At 43.1% G+C, this 22987-nt stretch overlaps 1 protein-coding gene and 1 long non-coding RNA gene across 5 annotated transcripts; one reads left to right on the forward strand and one right to left on the reverse strand.

The window, feature by feature from the left end:
* Positions 1–457: 457 nt before the first annotated feature.
* ZNF582 (zinc finger protein 582) lies at positions 458–13113 on the forward strand. Of its 4 annotated transcripts, none has more exons than XM_061140388.1 (5): positions 458–575; positions 2414–2519; positions 3925–4051; positions 4293–4388; positions 10487–13113. In XM_061140388.1, the coding sequence occupies exons 3-5, from the start codon at positions 4018–4020 to the stop codon at positions 11806–11808; spliced, it is 1452 nt and encodes a 483-aa protein (XP_060996371.1). In that variant the 5' UTR covers positions 458–575; positions 2414–2519; positions 3925–4017; the 3' UTR covers positions 11809–13113. The 4 variants fall into 4 exon arrangements, with proteins under 4 accessions (XP_060996371.1, XP_060996369.1, XP_060996368.1 ...); XM_061140386.1 differs by having other exon boundaries at positions 2414–2502; XM_061140385.1 differs by having other exon boundaries at positions 477–797; positions 2414–2502.
* On the reverse strand, positions 10500–16670 carry LOC133054961 (uncharacterized). Its single transcript, XR_009692545.1, has 3 exons — positions 16563–16670; positions 11825–11898; positions 10500–10636 (listed from the first exon to the last, which is right to left on the reverse strand). It is a non-coding gene; the product is annotated as an uncharacterized LOC133054961 (long non-coding RNA).
* Between the last annotated feature and the right edge of the window lie 6317 nt (positions 16671–22987).

Here is a 22987-nt window from a genome sequence, read left to right on the forward strand (position 1 = left end):
CCAAACGAACTCTCGGGCTTTTTCCTCCCTCCAAGTCTTCCAGTAAAACGGCTGTTCCACGGCGACGGTGATTTAATAATGGGATTTTTTCCACATACCGATTTTACACACACAAACATATACCCGGCGTTTAACGGTCTCAGTCACACACTCAACGACCGGGTCAGAACCGAACACAGCTCACCCGGGTACGGCCACGCCCACACTCACCTGCATCAGGGAGACAGCCACGCGAGGAGAGCGCGCCGGACGACAAGGCACTCACCCGGCGACCCACGAAACCCACAAGGCACATTCGTATCCCAGACGGTTTCCCACGCACCGATTTACGCAGGAGCCCCGCCCACTCGAAGCATCGCGAGACGCAGTCTTGCTCCTTGGGTCCAGCCTTGAGGACCGGAGACTACGTTTCCCAGAAGACACTGCGGCGCCTGTCCAACCGCGACCCCGCATCGGCAGCGCTTTGTGCGTCTGCGCCATCTTCCGGCTCCTGAGTCCACTGGTACGGACGAGGAAGCCCACCCGGGGCTGCTGGGGGCGCGGCCGCGGGGCACCTGGACCAGAGGAGTTGGCAGGTGAGGGGCTCCGGAGCTTACCAGGAGCCCCGGGGTCTGCGCCGGACTGGGCGCCGCGGCCGGGCGGGTCACGGGCCTGGAAAGAACCGGAACGTCTCGTTTCGCTGTCCGTCTGCGGCTTTCCGGGCTCCGGACTACACTCCCCATCGGCCCCCGCGGCGCGCCCTGCTGTCGCCGCCTGTTGCCGCCAGGGCTCATGGCCCGGGTCCATGGACCCCTTAGGTGGGTGTGCCTGTTGGGGGTCGCGGCCCCCAGAAACTGCTTGCTTATGGATGTTTTTGCATTTTTCTTATGCATCCTTTTAAAAATCTGGGGTGAAGTCTTGTCTCATAAGACTCACAGAGTTGGAAGACCCCTGAAAATTTGGAACCTCTAGTTTACAAGCAGCGACTTAGAAACATATTATATTCTTGTTCAAAATTTGTCCAACCATTGGGGCTTCCCTTGTGGCTCAGCTGGTAAAGAATCCGCCTGCAATGCGGGAGACCTGGGTTCGACCTCTGGGTTGGGAAGATCCCCAGAGGAGGGAAAGGCAACCCCTTCCAGTATTCTGGGCTGGAGAATCCCATGGACTAGGTCCCAAAGAGTTGGACACAACTGAGCGACTTTCACTATCATGATACATTCATGGGAAGATGGCTGAGTAAGTCACGGGCCACCCCTGTAATGAAATAGTTACAGCGAATACAAATAATGCTTTAAAGAAAGTTGTCATAAGGAAAACGGCCTTCTACGTGATATTAAGGAACAGTGGGCTTCCCGGATAGCTCAGTGGTAAAGAATTCACCTGCAGTGCGGGAGACACAGGTTCGATCCTGGTTGGGGAAGATTCCCCTGGAGAAGGAAATGGCAACCCACTCCAGTATTCTTGCCTGGAGAATCCCAAGGACAGAGGGGCCTGGTGGGTTACAGTCCATGGGTCGCAAGAGTCGTACACTACTTAGCGACTAAACAAAATTATTATTCCGTTTACATATTAAGAATGAAGTATTTGTTACATGTTGGGCAATGTCCTAAGCTCTTTTATAAAATACTATTTTACTGGTGAACTCAGGAAGTGGTTAAATGGCATCATTCTTAATACTTGGATGTTTTCCATTCCAGTTTAGTTTAGTTTTTTTTGGACGGTGCTAGCCTGCCTGTCAGTAGGTGGGTGGGTTTGACTTCTGTTGCTGAATGTTACCTTGTTGTAGAAGAGATCCAGTTGCGAACATACTTGTCGGTTGATGTTGTCCCACATGACTTTTGATAGTTGCTTGACATCCATATAATTCAACCACTCGCCTACTTGTGAACTGTTATGTACCAATCTTGATTCCGTTTTTCAGCAAATACTGTGCCCAAAGCTTCGCTCACTTACATCTCTGTGCAGAGGCTTATTTATGGAGTACTGGGCCTGCCCCATCTAATTTGCCCACTGCAAACATGTGTTGACTCAAGGCAGGGTCTGCAAAATGGTGCCTGCCAGACCTTAGGTAGGGCTGTAGGGTTCATTATGAATTAGAAAGTTAGTTTCAGAGCCAGGGAGACCTCTGAGGGTGTTACAGTATGGGCATGAGAGTATTAGACGGTTTGGTTCTGGGAAGGCTTCACCGAGCAGATCAGGCAGGCTGTGCTCCCTGGCCTGAGGACAGTCTTCCTTGTCGCAGGGACCCAATTCTCAGTCGCTGGCCCAGGTCCATGCGTCCCCCCCTCAGATCGCATCAGCAACAAAGTGGAGCTGGGGAAGGCGCCCTGTAACTGGGCAGTGGGGAGCAGAGCGGGCACTGTCACTGTGCACTTCCTGGGAGCTGGGAGGCAAGCCTGGCCTCTCATGTGATTGCTCTTTCCCCGCTCAGGTCTGTCATCTCAGGACTTTGCCCTTCCCCAAGAGACAAACCAAGAGGAGGACGCAGCAGCCCGTGAGATCCTGACAGTCATGTCCCTCGTGAGTTTTCAACTCATGTAAATATTTGTTTTCCTTATCCTGAAGTTTCCCCCCTGGGTTCCATCCAAGAATCTGCTTCTGAGGTTCCCTCCCCCTTGGCCCCATCCACGCTGACCAGTACCCACGTGGACTCATTCTGTATAGCATTCTGTGTCTTCTGATGGCTTGGTATTCTGCTGGGAGGCCAGAGGGAGAAGAAATCCATTTCCTTATATAAAATGAGAACATCCCTTAAAAGAACTGAGATTTGATGAAGTGGAGATGAACACTGATGAGAGACCACACACAGAATCAGGGGAGTTGGTGTCGGTTGGGCTCAATTTCAGTGTGGGGTCACCAGCTCCTATACTGACAGCTGGGTGTGTAACTGAAGTTTATCAGGGCATCTAGGGGATTAAATGCCTGCATTAAGGTCCAGTGTGAGGCTGAACAGAGCACTGGAATCTCAGTCATTCTCCACCAGCTTCTTCAGCTTAAGAGCAAGCACAGTGCAGAGCTGGGACTGGAAGACCACCAGTTAGACGGATGCATTGTTCCAAATCTGGATAGTCATAGTTTTGAAAGAGCAGAAAGACCTTGGAGACCTCTGCATCCAAAATAAAAGAATGGTTGAGTCAGTTATTTCACTTGATAATCAACTATGCAGCTAATAAAAGTAATCATCATTCAAGATTTTTCCCATAGGAAAAATCTGTGTGATATGTTTTCATATAATGATGAGCCTATGTCTTCAAGCAGTTCTTGACAAACGAAAATTCTATTTTCTAAGGTAAAACACCTGGCTTCCCAGGTGGCTCAGTGGTAAAGAATCCAGCTGCCAATGCAGGAGAAGCGGGTTCCATCTCTGGGTCAGGAAGATTCCCCTGGAGGAGGAAATGGCAAACCATGCCTGAAAAAGTCGTGGACAGTGTTTTTCTTGCCTGAAAAAGTCCATGGACAGAGGAGCCTGGGGGGCTACAGTCCACGGGATCACAGAGAGTCAGACACGACTGAGCATGCACAAGATATTAAGTATTTCTTTTAATATTTTGAGGAAAGACTACCCCAAAATTGTTGGGTTTTGTTGCTGTTACTCCATAGAAGTACAGATGACAGGCCTCACACGGAGAATTTATCATGTACCAAGCACAGGGGAGGCAGTATGCTCGATGACACTGTCCTAACCAGGAAAAACTCGATTTGGCGGGGTTTAATTTTCCCCCTGGACCCGAGCACAGGAGCTGTGGTTTGTGCAAGAATACTTGAACCTCTCTTTTACCTGTGCTCATCTTTTCCTTCACCTGTCATGTCAGGCGCCTCCAGCCCCAGCCTTCTTCTCCACCAGGACACCCCATTCCTGCAGAGACCTCCTCCATCGCCTCTCATCCCATGGGAAAATGTTTCCGTGAAATATGCTTATAGCATACCTGCCTGTTGTTCCAGGGGTCAGACTTATTCAGGGATGTGGCCATAGTCTTCTCCCAAGAAGAATGGGAACAGCTGGCACCCACTCAGAGGGATCTGTACAGAGACGTGATGTTGGAGACCTATAGCAACCTGGTCTCACTGGGTAAGGCGGTGTGGTCTGTTACTTTGGAGGTTACCCCGGGCCACATGGGTTCCTTGTCAATGTCGAGGGTCTTTTGAGTGGTTAAAGGGCAGCTCTTTGGCCTGAAGCTGCGTCTGCCCCAACCCTCATGTGACTCTCCTGTTCCCCTGGCCCTTCGTGCCTGTCCTGCTTGTTAACCCTGGATCTGAACTCTTTAGGCCCCGCAGCATAACCGGGTGGCATGTTTTTTCCTTACGTCCAGGTCTTGCCGTTTCCAAACCTGATGTGATCTCCTTCCTGGAGCGAGGCAAAGAGCCCTGGACGGTGGAGGAAGTGGCGACAGGAGGCCTGTGCCCAGGTGAGTGAGGTGTGTGTGGGGAGAGGGGACGCAGTGTGGCTGACTGCCCAGCGGGCTGAGGCGGCGGCGGGCACTTTGAGGCGGAGCTCACCTTCAGCACAAGCTGGAGCCCCCGGGCTCAGCCCTGGGCCTCTGCTCTGCACGTCTGCTCCCCGGGACCTCCTCCAGGGCCGCGCGATACACGCCCTTCCCACCTTGCTGGCTGAGGAGGAGCCACTGGCCACACGTGGCCATGGAAATTTAAACTCACTATAAGTAAATACGTTTTTCTTTTTTTGGGCTGTGCCTCCAGGCTGGTGGAATCTTCGTGCCCCGACTAGATATTGCACCCAGGCCCTTGGCAGTAAAAGCACGGAAGTCCTAACCTCTGGGCCACCAGGGAATTCCCTACAATTATATCCATTTCAAAATCCAGTACCTCAGTTGCACTTGACCCATTCCAGATGTTCAGTAGCTATTTTGTGGCTAGTGGCTACTGTACTGGACAGTGCAGATAGAGAATGTTCCCACCACCGGATCAAGTTCTTTATCACCAATTACCGCCTTCAGCTTCAGCTTCTCCCTTGAACTTGATACCTGTATCCTATCAGCTCCACTTGGATGTTCACCAGACACCTTGAACTTACGTCCCAAAGGGACATCCCTGACAAGTATACACCCGCCCTGCTTCTTCTGCACATCAGTACGAGGGGACTCTACCTGACTTGCTTAAGTCCAAAACTGCTGAAGCATCCCTGACTTTTCCATCTCACACACGTATTCAGTCTGTCAGCAGATCCTGTTAGCTCTACCTCAAAATATATCCAGAATTTAACCACTTCTCACCAACAAGCAACACTGCGACCTCCCACATTCCCCCCACCACTCGGAAGTGCAGTGGCCGCCTCCCCCCACTCTGCGTCCACTCTTGTGCGGATTCTTTACCGCTGTGCCACCTGGGAAGGCCTTCTCAGTCTTCAGCGAGGGTGTATTACATCTCTGCTCACAACTTGCCCACAGCTTCCTGTCTCACTCAAGAGAAAAGCCCAAATCTATCCCATGGCCTAGAAGGCTCTATGTCTGTACTGTAGCCATCAGCCACACGTGCTGTGGCTTTTAACTGAAACTTTTAACTAAAAGGAAAAGTAAAATCCCATGTCACAGCTGCCCACGCCACACTTCAGATGCTGAGTAGCCATGAGTAGCCAGGGGCTGCCTTAGTGGGCGGTGCAGAATAGAACGCTTTCAGTATCCCAGCAACTTCTGTTGGCCTCAGGTGCCTCTGTAATCCGTCGCCTGCCTCCACTCTGATTTCATCTCGCACCACCCCATGTTGCTTGCTCGGTTACAGCCACACCAGCCTCTCTTGCTGCTCCATTCACATAGAGTTTGGCAGATGTCTTCTTTCAAGGTCCAGACAGGACGTATTTCAGGCTTTGCCAGCTACCTCAGCTCTGCGGTAGGGGCACGCGAGCAGACAACGCGAGTCCAGACATGCTGGCTTCAGCACATCAAGTGTTATTCCTGTTTTGAGGCTTTGTCCCCTGTTTTGAGGCTGTCCTTTGCCTGGGGTGTTCCTGCTCTGGATGGAGGGTTTCTCAACCTCAGCAGTGTTGACATTTTGGGTGGGATAATTCTTTGTCGGGGAGCTAGTGGGGGCGGGAAGCAGGGATGTCATTTTATGCATGGCAGTATGTTTAGCAGCCTCCCTGGCCTCCCCTCAGTTGTGAAGCCAAAAATGTCTCCAGACATTGCCAGATGTTCCCGAGGGGGTGTACGTGTGTGTGTGGGTGTGTGTGTACACATGTGTGTGCATGCAAAATCTTCCTGATGAGACTCAAGGCCACAGTGTAGCACAGGACCAAATCATGTCCATAGACGGTTTCTGCAACATAGAGTGTACCATAAGAGAATTTTAAATGGGAGGCTGAGAAGCAAGCATGACCCCTGGGCATGAGGTCAGCTGTGGGGTGAGCACGGGGAGAGGCGGCGTGTGCGGCCCTGTAACCTAACATGTTCGGGTCTGGGAATGAGGACACGGACGTCTCGGGGAGGCTGTTATTCTACCTACCACACCAAGAACATCAGAGGACAGATCTTTGCTTTTGTCATTTGACAGAGTGTGTGTCTGAGGTCCTGTTTCTTTACTCCTTTGTCCTATGGGTTTGTGTCATATTTCAAGAGAACTTCACCCTTTCAGGTTAGGAGTCTCCTGTGATTTTTTTTCTAGCTTATTTACGATGATATTTATGATCCATGTGGAATTTTTCCTAGTGTAAGATGTGATTTCATGTTACCTTCCAGATTATCCAGTTATTCAAACAGCATTTATCAGTTTATCTCTTCATCACTAATGTATAAAGCCACCTTCGTCATCTGCTTTATCATCTGCATATCTGAATCTATTTTTGGACTTTCTGTTGTAGCCCATTAATCTCTAACCATGTGTTTATACCATTACTGTTTTAGTTTATTAAGCATTTAAATGTTTTATATATCTGGTATTAGTCCCTTTTCATTCTTGTTTTTCAGAATTTTCCTGGCTATTCTCATTTACGTTTCTATCTAAACCTTAGAATCAGAATGTTTGCTTTCAAAAAAAAAAAAAAAATCATGCATTTTTTTCTTATTGTAATCACTGTGAATTTATAGATTAAGAGAAAACTGATTTTATCACGTGGAGTCTCCTATTGAAGAACACAGTAGGCTTTTCCTTTCCTTTATGATCATACCTGATGAAGATTTTAACATTTTCTTTATAAAGATTTTGTATGTCTTATTACATTTATTCCTAGGTAGTTTATATTTATTGCTATTGGAAATGGCATAATCTATAATATGAACTAATACGGCATTCATCCATATTATGCTCCAACTGGTTATTTTCTAATATGACGAAAGCTAGTCACATCTTCAGATGAATTTTGTAGCTGACCCAATTTATTGAATTTTCTCATTGTTTATGACAGTTTTTTATGTAACTCTCTCGAGCTTTCCCAGCATTTGATTATATATATATAATACATATTATATATATATATATATCTGCAAATGCATCTGTAAAGATGTTTTTACATTTTTCTATCTTATAGGTTTTTTGTCTTGCCTGACTAGGATGCTAATTATGTAGTACCCCCAGAACAGTATTAAGAAGCGTTTTACATGCTAATCTTGTTCTTGACCTTAACAGGAATATTTTTAGTAACTTATTAAGCATAATATCAGCCATAGGAATGACATAGGGATGTTTTCTTCACTTAAAGAAGCATCTGCTTTTTCATATTTTATTGTTTTTTTCTTTCAATGTATAAAATATGGATTACATGAATAGATTTCCTAATACCAAACTCTGAATATTGAATCTCATGCCTGTTGGCCATCTGTATGTGTTCTTTGGAGAAATGTCTATTCAAGTCCTTTGCTCATTTTAAAATCAGGTTATTTTTTTGTTGAGTTTTAGTTCTTTATATTGTCTGTATAGTAACCCTTTAGCAGATACTTATTTGTAGATGTTTTGTCCCGTTCTGTACGTTGTCTTTTCACCCTGTTGATTTTTCCCTCTGACGCACAGAAGCTTTTAGGTTTGATGTAATCCCATCTGTCCAGTTTTACTTCTGGCGCCTGCACTTTTGGTGCCATATCCAAAAAATCACTGTCAGATGCAGTGTCATGAAGCTTTTCCCTTGTTTTCTTCTACAAACTTCATATCTTAGGTTTAGGTCTTTAATCCAATTTGAGTTATTATATTTAATGTAAGGTTGGGGTCCTCCTCCTTTCTTTTGCATGGGGATATCCAACATCCTCAGCCCCATTTGTTGAAGAGCCTGTCTTTTCCTCACTGTGTGGTCTTGGCCCCCTTGTTGAAGATCATTTGACCATATGTATAAGAGTTTATTTCTGCTGTCCCTATTGTGTTCCATTGGATAAATATTTTTCTTTATGGTAGTTCCACAGTTTTGATCACTATAGCTCTTTTAACAGGTTTTGAAATCGCAAGTGAGAGAGGCCTCCATTGTTCTTCTTTTTCAAGATTGTTTTGGCCACTTGGGATCCTTTAAGATTTCATATGAGGAAACCAACCAGAACAAAACCTGCTAAGACTATCCATAAGGTTTTGAGACATTACCTCATCGGTTGTCAAAAACAGCATCTACTAATGCCAAATAAAAAAACTGTACCAGATCTTGTCAGGAAAATGTAAAAATAATACAGAGGAGCTCACTATTATTTTTGCTATTTTCCAACTTTACAAGGAGAAGAGAAGCTAAAAGTTAGAAAATCAGTACTACCTTTGTAAAGTTATTTCACAATATATGATTAGAGATGGCTTAATTCAGATGAGTGCAAAAGTGCTCATGGAATAAACACTGTACTCTGACTGTCATCAGTCAACAGAACTAAACTGTCGGATGTCTTGACAGAATATGCAGCGGTTTGGAGAGAGGCGTGCTTTTAATGGCATATCCTTGGAGGCAGCTATTCCGTTTTTGTTTTTTCCCACATTGCCCAAAACACCAATAATGTGTGACCACCTTAATTCCTAAAACCAGACTTCCACTTGGGCATAGTTACATGATCCCAAACTCATTTTCTTCTGTCCACCAGGCTGGCTTTAATATTCCACGGCCCACTGCAATCTTTTGGTTGCCCTTCTTTGTACGATAGCAGCCAGATGTTGCTGACCACGGATGCATAGGTGGTCATTACGATGGCAGTGTTTAGAATCTGCCTTCCCACAGCTGTGAGACCACAGTACAGAGGCCCATAAAGAGCGCTTCCCTCTTGAACAACGAAACACGGTGTATGATCTTTTCGCATAGTCTTGTGATTACAACGTCATGTGTATGCCTACCCTGTGGTTGTGGTACAAGTTTTTGAGGTGACAGCAGCATCATTCCCACAAAATTGATACTTCTTTTACAGACTTTTCATCTGTATTGTCAAAGTAATTTGTTACTCCAGTAGTTTTTGCCTAATAATTTCACACAAAAAACAAATGAATAGTGGTCTCTGATATGCTACCATAAGAAGTAGACATGCCCCCTATAAAGTCCTCTTTGGCCTTCTCATATACTTTATGAACACGTTCAAAAGCACCCATTTACTTTCCCCATAGTTCCCTGCATGAAGCAGCAACCAATTCTTTATTAGCCAAACGGGACTGATTTCCATGACTGCAGTAAAACAGGCCACTGCGGTAGAAATCATGTACCAGGTACATGAGTCAAGTTCAGCAACACCATTCAGCCCTTCCTTGCAGTTTGAATAACCAGCAAAGAATATGCTCTGGAAGAGGCCACCTCCATTCAATTTGGGCCTAATCTTCCAAACAAGGAACAAGGCCCTCCTTTTTCCCAGGTCACTTTTAGGCAACAGGGAAGTCCAGGAGAGACTGGTCCAGTTGACATTAGCTCTAGCCGTTGTGTTCAGCTAAACATCAGAGACAGACAGCGCCACAGCAGAAGGCCTCAGCTCTGTCATCACAGCTTCCGGTGGGCGTGTGAAAACAGCCCTGCTGTGCCACCACACCCCCTCAAGCAGAGGCACCGTCTCATTCCTCTGGCCAGAGAAGTATCCAGTCAACCCTCTTTATTGTTTTTAAAAATCCACTTTATTGAGGTACAATTTATAGTAAATTAAATGCCTGCATCTTAAGCATATTTTAATGACTATTGACAAAGGTGTACACTTACATGACCACTACCACAGACAAGGTAAATTTTCATCACCCTGAAAAGTTCCCTTGTGCTCCTTCCCACACAATCGTTCATACCCCCTAGCCACAAGCAACAAATGATTTGCTTTCTGTTACTCTCATATTTGTCTTTTCTAGGGTTTCACAGAAACATTCATTTTTTAAAACCATGGTTCATTCAGCAGTGATTCTGCTCCACGTTAACATTTTAGAACGACTCTTAATGATTTCTCTGATTACCTCATTCACCTCAATTTATGGTATTTCCTCTTTCTCTGTTCTACTTGTCCATTTTCTAATTTCTTAGTCACATTCAAGAGCATACAGATATTATCTTGAGTCTCAACTTTCCAGTGTTTACTACAGAAGCTCCTTTTTCTGGAAAAGGAAAAAACAAACACCTCCTTGTTTTGTTCTTTTTCAGTACTGAAGTCCAGGTATGATACTACAGTATTCTCTCCAAAGCAGCACAGTTATGAAGTACAATCACCCCCGTGGAAGATAATGAAAAGCCTTACAAGTTACGGTCTTGATTGCTCAAGTTTCCAAGATGATTGGGAATGCAGAAGTCATTCTGACAGGGAAGAGGAAAATCCAGATGGACATCTGAGTCAAATGATAATCAATAATGAAGAAATATCCACTTTTGGCCAGCCAGCACCCCTTACTTTTTATCAGAAAATTCATACCGGAGAAAAACCCTATGGATATAATGAATGTACAAAAGACTTCTGGCAAGAGGACTTCTTTATTAATCATCAAGGGATTCAGACTAATGAGAAACCCTACAAATGCAAGGAATGTGGGAAGGCCTTTAAATATGGTTCACGACTAATTCAACATGAGAATATTCATTCTGGCAAAAAACCGTATGAATGTAAGGAATGTGGAAAGGCCTTCAATTCTGGTTCAAATTTCATACAACATCAGCGAGTTCATACTGGTGAGAAACCTTATGAATGTAAGGATTGTGCAAAGGCCTTTAGTCGAAGCTCACAGTTGATTGAACATCAACGAATTCATACTGGTGAGAAACCCTATCAGTGTAAGGACTGTGGCAAGGCTTTCAATCGGATCTCACATCTTAAAGTGCATTACAGAATTCATACTGGTGAAAAACCCTATGCATGCAAGGAATGTGGGAAAACGTTTAGTCATCGTTCTCAGCTGATTCAACATCAGACTATTCACACCGGCAAGAAACTCTATGAATGTAAAGAATGTGGGAAGGCTTTTAATCAAGGCTCAACTCTTATTCGACATCAGAGAATTCACACTGGTGAGAAACCCTATGAATGTAAGGCATGTGGGAAGGCCTTTAGGGTGAGCTCACAGCTTAAGCAACATCAGAGGATTCACACAGGAGAGAAACCCTACCAATGTAAGGTATGTGGTAGGGCTTTCAAACGGGTCTCTCATCTTACTGTACATTACAGAATTCATACAGGTGAAAAGCCATATGAATGTAGGGAATGTGGGAAAGCCTTCAGCCACTGCTCACAACTGATTCAACATCAGGTAATTCATACTGAGGAAAAGCCCTATGAATATAAGGAACATCGGAGGACTTTAAATCATGATTCAGCTACCATTCAACATCAGAGAATGCATAATAGACAAACACAAGTGAATTTAATAAATGTAGAAAAGCCTTCCATCAGCACTTATCCTTTATTAATCATCAGAGAATTTATGTTAGCAAGCAATCATATGAATGGAAATAATGGGAAGAGTCCATTAGCTTAGGCTAATCACAACTTACTCTTTATATCTTGAAGAAAGACTTGAAGGATGTTATGCAAGTGAGAATTCCTTTATTCACAGCTTTCTTTTATCCTGAGGAATAAAATTCATATTGAAGAAAAATTATATAAGGTTGGAGAAAATTTTGTCTCTAACACACTTCAAAGTTACATTTTCTCACCACAGTGTAATAATTTTAACAACAGCCAAAAGTGAATTTTCTTGAAAATTCAAAAACAAAACATGCCAAATTACTCCTGGGTTAACAAGAAACTAAATCATGCAGTTACCACTGATAGTAATGAAGACAATGAGGAGGAGAGTTTGACATGCCAAGAAATGTGGGCTGTGGCTGAAGCTACTTGGGAATTTTTTATGCCTTTAAGTGCATGCAAACATGAAAATCTGAAAGACAGAACTCAAATATATTAAATGTACTACTTAAGAAGCCAGAAAAGAGAATACCAAACACCCTGATGATAAATAGAAAACAAAGGCAGAAAATGATGATACAGAAAGTAGCTATCCTACTTTCTCTCCTAAGGCTTCCTAGGTGGCTCAGTGGTAAAGAATCCACCTGCCAATGCAGGAGCTGCACGAGACTCAGGTTCCATCCCTGAGTCGGGAAGATCCCCTGGAAGAAGAAATGGCAACTGGCTCCAGTATTCTTGTCGGGATAATCCCATGGACAGAGGAGCCTGATGTGCTAACAGTCCATAGGGTCACAAAGAGTCGGACACGACTGAGCAACTAAGCACACATCCTACAATAATCTCATTTTTTATTTCTCTCTGATCCAAGGATAATTAAGTTTAGGAGACTGTTCCTTAATTTTCAGGTTGTTTGTTTGTATTATCTTTTATAACTTGTCACAGACAGAACAGGTTGGTTGCCTACCTAGCAGCCATATTCAATTCCCATTCTATTGGCAGCATGTGTCTTGTCTTAGAATCTGAAGATGTCAGATGCCAACTTTCAGCCTCCTCTGCAGCTCAAGATGGCCCATCCGTTCCAGTGTATGGCCAGTATATTCTAAGGATCTATAGGGTCTTCAGAGAAAGATCTTCCTTATTCAGAAGAGACAGATATATTAGGAAGACTCCCTCTTCTTTCATTTCTTGCTTTTAAACATTTTTTTCTGAGAACCTGATGCCTGGAGCTGCTGCAGTCATCTTGGAACCAAGAGCAGAAAAGAGAGGACCTCAAAGAAGCTGACCCAGAACCCTACCAACACAGAGTTACAGGGCTAATTTGGAACTGTCTCTTTGATGCTTTGTTATATAAGAAAAATAAATCTTTATTGCTTAAGTTACTTTTAGTCGAATATTTTGTAAACTTGCAGCTGAAAGCATTCTAAATGATCAACTTCAAATTTTACTTTATTATGATTGGTAAAGGTGGCCTGCAAGTATCTACTTTTTTGAGTTAGACATTTTTCTTTGTGGCCAAGTACAGGACTGATTTTTGTATATGTTCCATTATACTGAAAAAGAATATATATTCTTTTTTAGATATAAGATTCTATTTAAGCCAGTAGATTATAATGATAAAAGTTCTCCACATTCTAATATAATTTGGTATAGATTAGATTTTTCTGGTTTAGAATTTTCTAAAATTGAATTTTTTAGCCAGTCTTGAATTTCCAGAGATTTTTTACTTTTTAATTGTTTGACCTATAAAGACATATAACTTAATTCCTATTTAAGAATCATACTTTCATCACTGTCCTACTCTGCCAAGTATAGGGATCAACAGACCAAATCTAGCCTGCTGCCTGTTTTATACATAAAGTTTTACTGGAACACAGACATGCTCATTTATATGCTATCTACAGCAGTGATTGTGGTTGCAACAAGATCTATGGCCACAGTATCTTTTTATTTCCTGTCTGGCCCTCTAGATAAGAAGTTTGCTAACCTTGGCCTAGTATAATCCTTTTGGTATTTTGTTTCCATTCTGTGTAATACTACTAATAACCTTGTTTACCTGGTATGTTTTTGTCCATCCATTTATTTTCAACTTCTGTCATTTTAGTTATTAAAAAATAAAAGGATTTTAAAAATAACTCAAAATTACAAATTTTTTTTTCCATAAGGAAATTCATATTTTTATTTAGTGTAATAACCATCATATTCCTTTCATTTTACTTGGTGTGTACTATTTATGTTTTCTTGGCCTTTTCCTTTCCTTATTTCTCTTGCTAAATTGAAACTTCCCACTATGCTTAGCATAGTAATTATTTCCCCATTCTTCATCATTGTTGGGCAGAATGAGAGCACTATTATACTTTCTAACCCACTATTAGTTTTCTTTGCTACTTTCCTCCAAGAAGAGACCATCCTTTCTCTTTCCCCTCCTTCACAGCCTATTCTTTAACATTTTCTCCATTGCACTAACCTAATGAAAACCCACAGTCCAAAGCTTTTGGTTTTACTCTTATTTGATGCTTACATGCTTATATTACCAGAGCCATTCATGATTTCCATTTAAACTTAGAGTATTCGAAGTAACATTCATTGCTAGCCACTGTTTGTTTTCTTTTTTAATTACTGTTTTCTCCTGCCTTGAGGTAACGGTTTTATTTCAGATGCAATTTGGTTAGACTATTTTACTGAGTATTGTATTTATCTCAATAAATGTTGTATAGCTGGTATTCTCTGAATCCTTCTATGTCCTGCACAAATTATATTTTTGTTTGGTGAAATGTTCTTACAGTTTTTTTTTTCTCAGTAATCCAGAGATGTCACTTAATTCTGGCTTCTGATCTTCCAGAAGGGGAACCCAAATTCTGGCCTGTTTTTCTTAGCTTATGGGGACGTATTTATTTCCTGTTGCTGCTGTAACAAATGATCAAAACTTGGTGGCCTAAAACAACACATATTTATTACCTGAAAGTCAAAAGTCTGAAATAGGTCTCCCCAGACCAAATTCAAGGTCCTGACAGGGCTGTGTTCTCTTCTGGAGGCTCATTAGACGAATCGACTTCCTAGCCTTTTCAGATTCTGGTGGCTGCCCACCTTCCTTGGTGTGGCCCCTTACCATCTTCATAGCTAGCAGTAGCCTAGGGAGTCTTTCTCACGATGCATCATTCTGACACTGTCTCTTCTGCCTCCCTCTTTTACCTTTAAAGGAGCTTTCTGATTATATTGAGCTTATCTGGACAACCTAGAATAAACATGTCTTGTTTGGTCGTTAAGTTGTGTCCAACTCTTTTGCAACCCCATGGACTATAGCCTGCCAGACTCGTCTGTCCGTGGGATTTCCCAGGCAAGAATACTGGAGTGGGTTGCCATTTCCTTCTCCAGGGGATCTCCATCCAGGGATCAAACCTGTGTCTCCTGCATTGCAGGCGGATTCTTGACCACTGAGCCACCTGGGAAGCAAAAACTTGTCTTAAGGTCAGCTGAGTAACAACGTTAGTTCTATCTGCAACTCAATTCCCTCTTGCCATGTAACAACATACCCACAGATTCGTGGGACTTAGGACATCTTTGCAGGGTCATATTCTGCCTACCACAGTAACTGCTTCCGTCCCAGTATTTGGCAAGAGTTTCTATCTGCAGAATTCAGGAACTTAATGGGATGTGTTTAGATAACCTCATGTCTTTTGTTTTTTTTTAAGCCCAAGATAATTTTCTTCTAAATTAGTACTTCCCAATTTTTTATTTCTATTTTAAAGTCTACTATTTCAAATAAGGATTGTTTTCCTCATGATTCAAAAGCTTGAAGATGTAAAAAGATATGCAGAAACCACGAGGCCAGATGAAAACAATACTATATTAAGGGATAGAAACTCTGGGTTCTGGGTCTGGTTCAGGGAAAAACTGATGCCTTGGAGAAGCTTTGAGAACTTCTGAGGGAAAGCGTCCTTCCTCAGAGGGTGGGCAGAGCAGGTCAGGCATACCTTAGATCCGTGCTTCAGGATGGTAAGACTAAATCTGCAGCCCAAGGCCTCCTGAATTTCTGCAGCCACATTCCAATCAGCAAAAGGAAATGAATGACGAACTGTAATGTTTGGGACAAAGCCAAGACGGGCTGCACCATAATAAGGAACTGTTTTGAATCCCATCTTCATGTTTGAACATTGTAGGCTGATTCTGAATTTTTCTCTGTAATAATTCTGAGTTTCTGTAAGAGTCATGTCTCTATCATGTTTTATGTTGTTTGTGCTTTGCTGCAGAATTTCAGGGTAATAAGAGATGTGGAATTAGTACCCTATTTATAAATGGGGAAAGAAAACTGGAAAACAGCTATCAATCCTGGAATGGACAGCTATTCCCTTCTCCAGGGGATCTTCCCGACCCAGGGTCGAACCCTGGTTTCCTGCACTGCAGGCAGATTCTTTAACGTCTGAGCCACCAAGGAAGGCTTTACTATCACAATCCCACAGGCAACCAAATAGAAACCCTCATTCATGTCATTATCTTAAATCCAACACTGTCTCTGAACAACTCCGGTCACACTGATACAGTAAGACTGAAGGTTGAGTCACACACAACCCAAGGCTACACATTCTAAGACCTGTGGTCACCCACAAAAACACCTCACATACAACACCCTCCTCGCAGAGTCACGCACCGCGTCGCAGAGTCACGCACCGCGTCGCAGAATCCCACCCGTCCATTCACACAGCTGCAGGTCACCTGCCTCTTCCCACCCAGTCACTGGGGTGACCGCGTCACGTCACACAGACCGCCCCACACCTCACATGCAAAGCAGGTCGCACGAACAGGTCATGGCCCACAGGCACAACTCACCGAGGAAGGTTTGGTTCTGGGCTGTCAGACAAGGCCAAGGTTGAGGAGCTGCTAAGCCGTGTTCCTGCCTAACTAGAGCGAGACCCCGAACTGCACTCCCAGAAGCCGCTGCGGCCGGGGTCCAATCATCGTCCGGCTTCCTCTTCCCAGCATTCTTCGGGCGACCGCCCCCCCCCCCGGCCCCGGACTACATTTCCCAGAAGGCCCTGCGGTTGGACAGCTCTTCGGGAATCTCGGTGTTGCCAGCCAGAGAAGACCGAATGCCTTGGAGTTTCGAAGGGGGTTGTAACTTAGTAGGAACCCTCGCTTGGTTTTGTCTCAGAGCGATTGTTTCCGCGTGTGCAAGTCAACGTTCCTGCTCAGCCCGGGGCTGTATCAGAGCTCTTTGTGGGTTGCGGGAAGGGTATTTGGCGGTTCGGGGGAGGTGAGGGATGACCAAGTCTTAGCTCTTCTGCCTCGGGACTACATTTCTCAGCAACCATGGCAGCGGGGCCCGTGTCCAGACCCAAACGGATCCCAGCCTTCTTGAAGATTCTTAACATAGACCCCAGAAACCACTTATGGCTGTGGGCAATTTTGTCTTTTTTTTTTTTTTTTTTTTAATTTGCGTTTTCCCTAGGAAGATTCTAATTGTGTGGATTCTCCACGGTATCTGAGCCTTCCCCAAAACATTGTCAAAGAAAACCAGAACTGGATAGAATCTAAAGCTTCTCAAGGCAAAGTTTACTCAGGAATTATTGCCACAGGGCTAGAGGTCTTTGTCCAAAACTGGGCTCCATTCCAAATATAACAAGTGGGGATTTATAGTCAAGGAGCAAGGTGGGGAATCACTGGATGTGCAGTTAACAAAGACAAATCATCGAAGATAAGGGAGAATCTGGCTAAATGGACTTAATAGGATTCTTGCTGAAAAGATGTTAAGGATTGGGGTAGGAGTGGGGAGTCTTGATAAACTGACCCAGCAGAATTCTTGTAAAACTGGATTCAATGGGTTAGGAACAGAGCCCGAGATTGGAGCCTTCAGGTCTTGGAGAAGCCTATCTAGTTAGTTCAAGGAGAAAGTCTCTGTGTGTTTAGAGAAAGGCTGTCACTGACTAACATTAAGATAAACAGATCTGATAGAGCTGTATGTCAATACAGATATCTCTATCTCTCTGTATGTATAGATAGCCCCCAACTTTGGGTGGTCCAATTTAGGATTTTTTCACTTTACCGTGGCTTGAATGTGATATTCTTCAAGAGATGGGAATACCAGACCACCTTACCTGCCTCCTGAGAAATCTATATGCAGGTCAGGAAGCAACAGTTAGAACCTGACATGGAACAACAGACTGGTTCCAAATTGGGAAAGGAGTACCTCAAGGCATCTGGTCCCAACACTTCATGGCAAATAGATGGGGCAACAGTGTAAATAGTGACAGACTTTATTTTGGGGGGGGGGGGGCTCCAAAATCACTGCTGATGGTGACTGCAGCCATGAAATTAAAAGACGCTTGCTCCTTGAAAAAGTTATGACCAACCTAGACAGCATATTAAAAAGTAGAGACATTACTTTGCCAACAAAGGTCCATCGAGTCAAAGCTATGGTTTTTCCAGTAGTCATGTATGGATGTGAGAGTTGGACTACGAAGAAAGCTGAGCGCCTTAGTATTGATGCTTTTGAACTGTGGTGTTGGAGAAGACTTGAGCATCCCTTGGACTGCAAGGAGATCCAACCAGTCCATCCTAAAGGAAATCAGTCCTAAATATTCATTGGAAGGACTGGTGCTGAAGCTGAAACTCTAATACTTTGGCCACCTAATGCAAACCCAAAGACTCTGATGTTGGGAAAGATTGAAGGCAGGAGGAAAAGGGGACAACAGAGGATGAGATGTTTGGATGGCATCACCAACTCAATGGACATGAGTTTGAGCAAGCTCTGGGAGTTGGTGATGGACAGGGAGGCCTGAGTCAGACTCGGCTGAGCGACTGAACTGAACGTGATATTCGTTCAGTAGTAACTGTTCTTAAGTTTTAAATTTTGACCCTTTTCTGAGCTAGTGATATACTGTATGAGGCTCTCATGATGCTGGGCAACAGCAAGAAGCTCCAGCTTCAGCAAGCTATCTCAGACATCCAGGAGATCAGAAAGGTAAGCAACAGATACACTTGGAACCATTCTGATCTTCACTTTCAGTACAGTAGTCAGTAAGTTACATGAGATATTCTTTAGTATAAAATAGGCTTTGTGTTAGATGACTGTGCTTGACTGTAGGCTAATGTAGGTGGTCTGTGCATGTTTAAGGTGAAGCTAAGCTATGACGTTCAGTGGGTTAAGTGTATTATTAAATGCTTTTTCAACTAAATATTTTTAACTTACAGTGGGTTTATCAGGCTATATAATCCCATAGTAAATTAGGGAAGATGTGTGGGTGTATAGCACTGTAACATAATAGTGTATGTTATATATATATATATAGGCACCATAACATAATAAGCACTTTACATAATTTAACTCAGTTAACCCTGAGCAATTTTCTTTATAGTGCCCTTTCCCTTTATGTAGCAAATTTACCCTTGTCCTCAGGGTCATGTGGTCACTCAGCTCTCAAAGCCTAAACACCGTAGTTTTTCATACCAGGATAGCCCCAAAGATGCAGCCATCAAGTCCACTGGAGCCGAGTATGTATGGGTGGCTAATTCCCTCCTTCTCCTCCCACACATATCCACCGGGAGGGATGTGTACAAATTGGAGGACAGGCGTCTCAGCTGTTGGTTAAGATCTTACTCTCAAAACTCATTACCTATCATCTAAGCATCATGATTCCACCAACTTGACTTTCCAGGGAACCACTAAAGAGTTTGACTGGATTTCAGAGGCAAAGTTTGAGCCTTGTAAAGCTGGAAACAGGTCTGAGTTACTTCTGAAACAGCACCTTCCCAATTTGTCTAGCCATGCTCTTTACCTTCCTCTATCAATGTCCCCTTAAGGGACTGGGCATTTGGCTAGCAATTGCATAACTAGGTTCCATTTATTTTTCACATGGAAAGTTTCACAATTCTAAGTCAAGTGTGACTGATTGTTGCAAAAAAGGAATAACTGTTGGTGGTGAAGAGACAGCAGCCCTAAGAGGTGAGTCATTGTGGGGGGCGGGGGGAAGCTCACCTGGTTGGCTTCCAGAGTTTTTCCTTCTAAACATTTTTCTCAAAATGTTTACAGAGAAAATGAGGCTCCTTTCACATATGATTCTAGACTGACTTTGTCTTAGGGCTTAAGCTAAGCTGCTGTTATCAGACCCCCAAATATGGTGGCTCAATGTAAGAATTTATTTCCTGGACACTTGAGTGTCAGCACCTTGATCTCAGAATTCTTCCCAGCTTCCAGAACTCTGAGAAATTTGTTGTTTATAAGCGACCCAGTCTGTAGTATTAATATTTTGTTCTTGCAGCCCAAATGCACCAAGACACCAGGTGACGTGTTTGGGAAAAAAAGACACACACATATACACAGGGGATAATCTGAACAAAATTAGGGCTGGTACTCAGGGCAAACTAGCTTCAGTACTCTTTGAGCCTGGAGCTCAAGTTTCCTTAGACTTTTGCCTGTTAATTCTGGGCTATTTTTTCCCCCCAAACCTTTGACAAAGATTTTTTGGTGTAAGTTTTCTTTTTAAATCACATTTTCAGTGGAAAGGTTGCTCCTAATAACCTGGCTTGTCTTCTCCTGAAATCCTGGGTTGTTGCATTTTTTTTTTTCCCCCAATTTTTTAAGGTCAGTATTAAGATTATATTTAAAGACTATAAATATGGGAAATGATTATCCTAGGTGAAACGAATTGCCAGTCTAGGTTTGATGCATGATACAGGATGATCGGGGCTTGTGCACTAGGATGACCCAGAGGGATGGGATGGGGAGGGAGGTGGGAGGGGGGTTCGAGATGGGGAACACATGTACACCCATGGCGGATTCGTGTCAATGTATGGCAAAAGCAATACAATATTGTAAAGTAATTAGCCTCCAATTAAAATAAACTAAAAAATATATGGGAAACGGGTTCTTATAAAACTGTTAGAAGGGTTATGGGAGCTGGCTTTAAGGCAGGTCTCCAGAAATGCCTCCTCTAATGTGGCAACAGCAAGTCGCCAGAAGCGGTGCCTCCTTAGCCCCACTAAGGCAGAGACACGCCTCCAAGTACACACTGCCTCGGCCGTGATCTGGGCTCAGAGACTAAGACGAGGAAACCACCACCACTGCAGCCAGAAATGCCTGGACACTGAATTCCAGAGAAAAGGCCAGCTCACCATCACTACAACCACCTTTTGATAGTAGCCCACCTACTGTCCCCATCAATATTTCAGACATGAAGCGCTGACCGGCTGGATCCTTCCTGCTGAAGCAGGTACTCCGGGGATTCTGGAGAACAGGAATTCCTGGACTCCTGTTTGGGAGAGTGCTTTCTTCATAAGCATTATTTTCAGTTTCAAACTTTCTACTGAAGAAGCGCTAACTGCCCTAACTGACCTCGGACTAAAACAAGCATCTCTGCTTTTTCATTATCTTTCAGATTAGGTGTCTGAATGGGAGAAAACAGAAAACTTTACAAAGATCCTGAGAATTCCAGTTTCCAAGATGACTGGGAATGTAAAGGCACATTTGAGATGTATCACGGAAATGAGAAAGGAAGTTCCAATCAAGTCATAATCACCTATGAAGAAACACACACTTTGAGGCAGCAAACATCCCATAACCTGCTTCATAAAATTCCACCTGGAAGTAGACCCTGCATGTGTAATGAATGTAGAAAAGGTTCTGGGTAGAAGAAATCTCTTCTTAGTCATCAGAAAATTCATACTGGTGAGAAATCTTATGAATGTCAGCAGTGTGGGAAGGCTTTCCATCACGGTCCCAATCCTCCTCAACATTAGAGAACTCATAGTGGGGAAAGATCCTATGAATGTGAAGAATGTGGAAAGGCCTTTGGTTCTGTTTCACTCTTTACAAGACATCAGAGAATTCATACTGGTGAGAAACGCTATGAATATGAAGATGTGGAAAAACTTCTGTTTGGCTCTCACAACTCAATGTACATATAGTACTCATATTGGTGAAGAACACTATCAATGTACTGAACACAAAAAGGCTTTTAGTTACTTATCGTTGATTATTAAACATCAGAGAATTCATACTGGAGAAAAGCCCTATGTCTGTAAGGAATGTGGAAAGGCCTTTAGCGGTACCACACAACTTAATGAACATCAAAGAATCCACACTGGTGAGAAGTCATATAAATGTAATTAATATGGAAAGGCCTTTGGCCATCGTTCACATCTTCCTCAACATCAGAGGATCCATACTGGTGAGAAACCCTAAAAATGTAATCAATGTGGGAAGGCCTTTAGGCAGGACTCACAGCTTAACCTACATCAGATAATTCACACTGGTAAGAAGCCTTATGAATGCAAGGGATGTGGGAAAGCCGTTAGTCAGTGCTCACAGCCTACTCAACACAAGAAAATTCATTCCCAATATATGAAAGAAACATGGGAAGGACTTCGGGCACTCATCTTCTCAACTTTAAGGAATTCACACCATAGAAAACCCCTATGAATAAGAGAAGAAAAGACTTCTCCTGTCTCATTCCTGACCTTGTCAAATGTGGAAATGCTTTTTGGTTCAACTCATGTTAGATTTATCAGCAGATTCATCACCATCACATTCATCATTAAACACTCTATTAATATGATAATGTAGAAAAGCTTCTGGACACTACTTATCAATCATTAGCAACTGGAAAATTCATGCTGGCTAGCAACCAAAGAAGTGGAGAAATCTTGGAAACCCTTTAGTCTAAGCTAATCCTAACTTAAATAAAAGAAAGCATAAGAGAAAATAATCCTGTGACTGTTAGGTGTGTGGGAAGTTCTTTAGTCATAAGTCTCTTTTAATCAGAAAATTCATATTTGAAGAACGTATTGTACATTTAAAATCCCCATCCGTCATTTATTAGGCATCAGAAAATGCACGCTGAATAAAACACCACGCATTTTAAACAGCAGTTAAACATTTATCAAGTTGAGGAAGGTATGGAGAAGTTTCAAACAAGTCATACAGGGCTATGGCTCAGATAAGAATGTAATAAATTAGACATTCACAAAATAATATTTATGTCACTTACTACCTAGTATTTCCTCCTTCAGTGAAACAAGAGCAGAAGGAAGTGAGTGAGAGCAGCATGAAACAAAACCTGTGGGGTGTGGCCATAAACACACTCAAAAAGTCACTACTTTAAATGCATTTATAGACAAGAAAACTATAAGTGAACCAGAGGCCTATTGAGAAGCTAGAAAATGAACGTAACTCACCAATACACAGAAGAAAACAATTCACTGAAATTTAAACAGAGAAGGTTTTATTAACCTTGAAGCCTTTTCTTTCAAAAGAGAAT

Source organism: Dama dama, chromosome 4, assembly GCF_033118175.1.
Source record: "Dama dama isolate Ldn47 chromosome 4, ASM3311817v1, whole genome shotgun sequence".
In the NCBI taxonomy this organism is placed as follows: domain Eukaryota; kingdom Metazoa; phylum Chordata; class Mammalia; order Artiodactyla; family Cervidae; genus Dama; species Dama dama.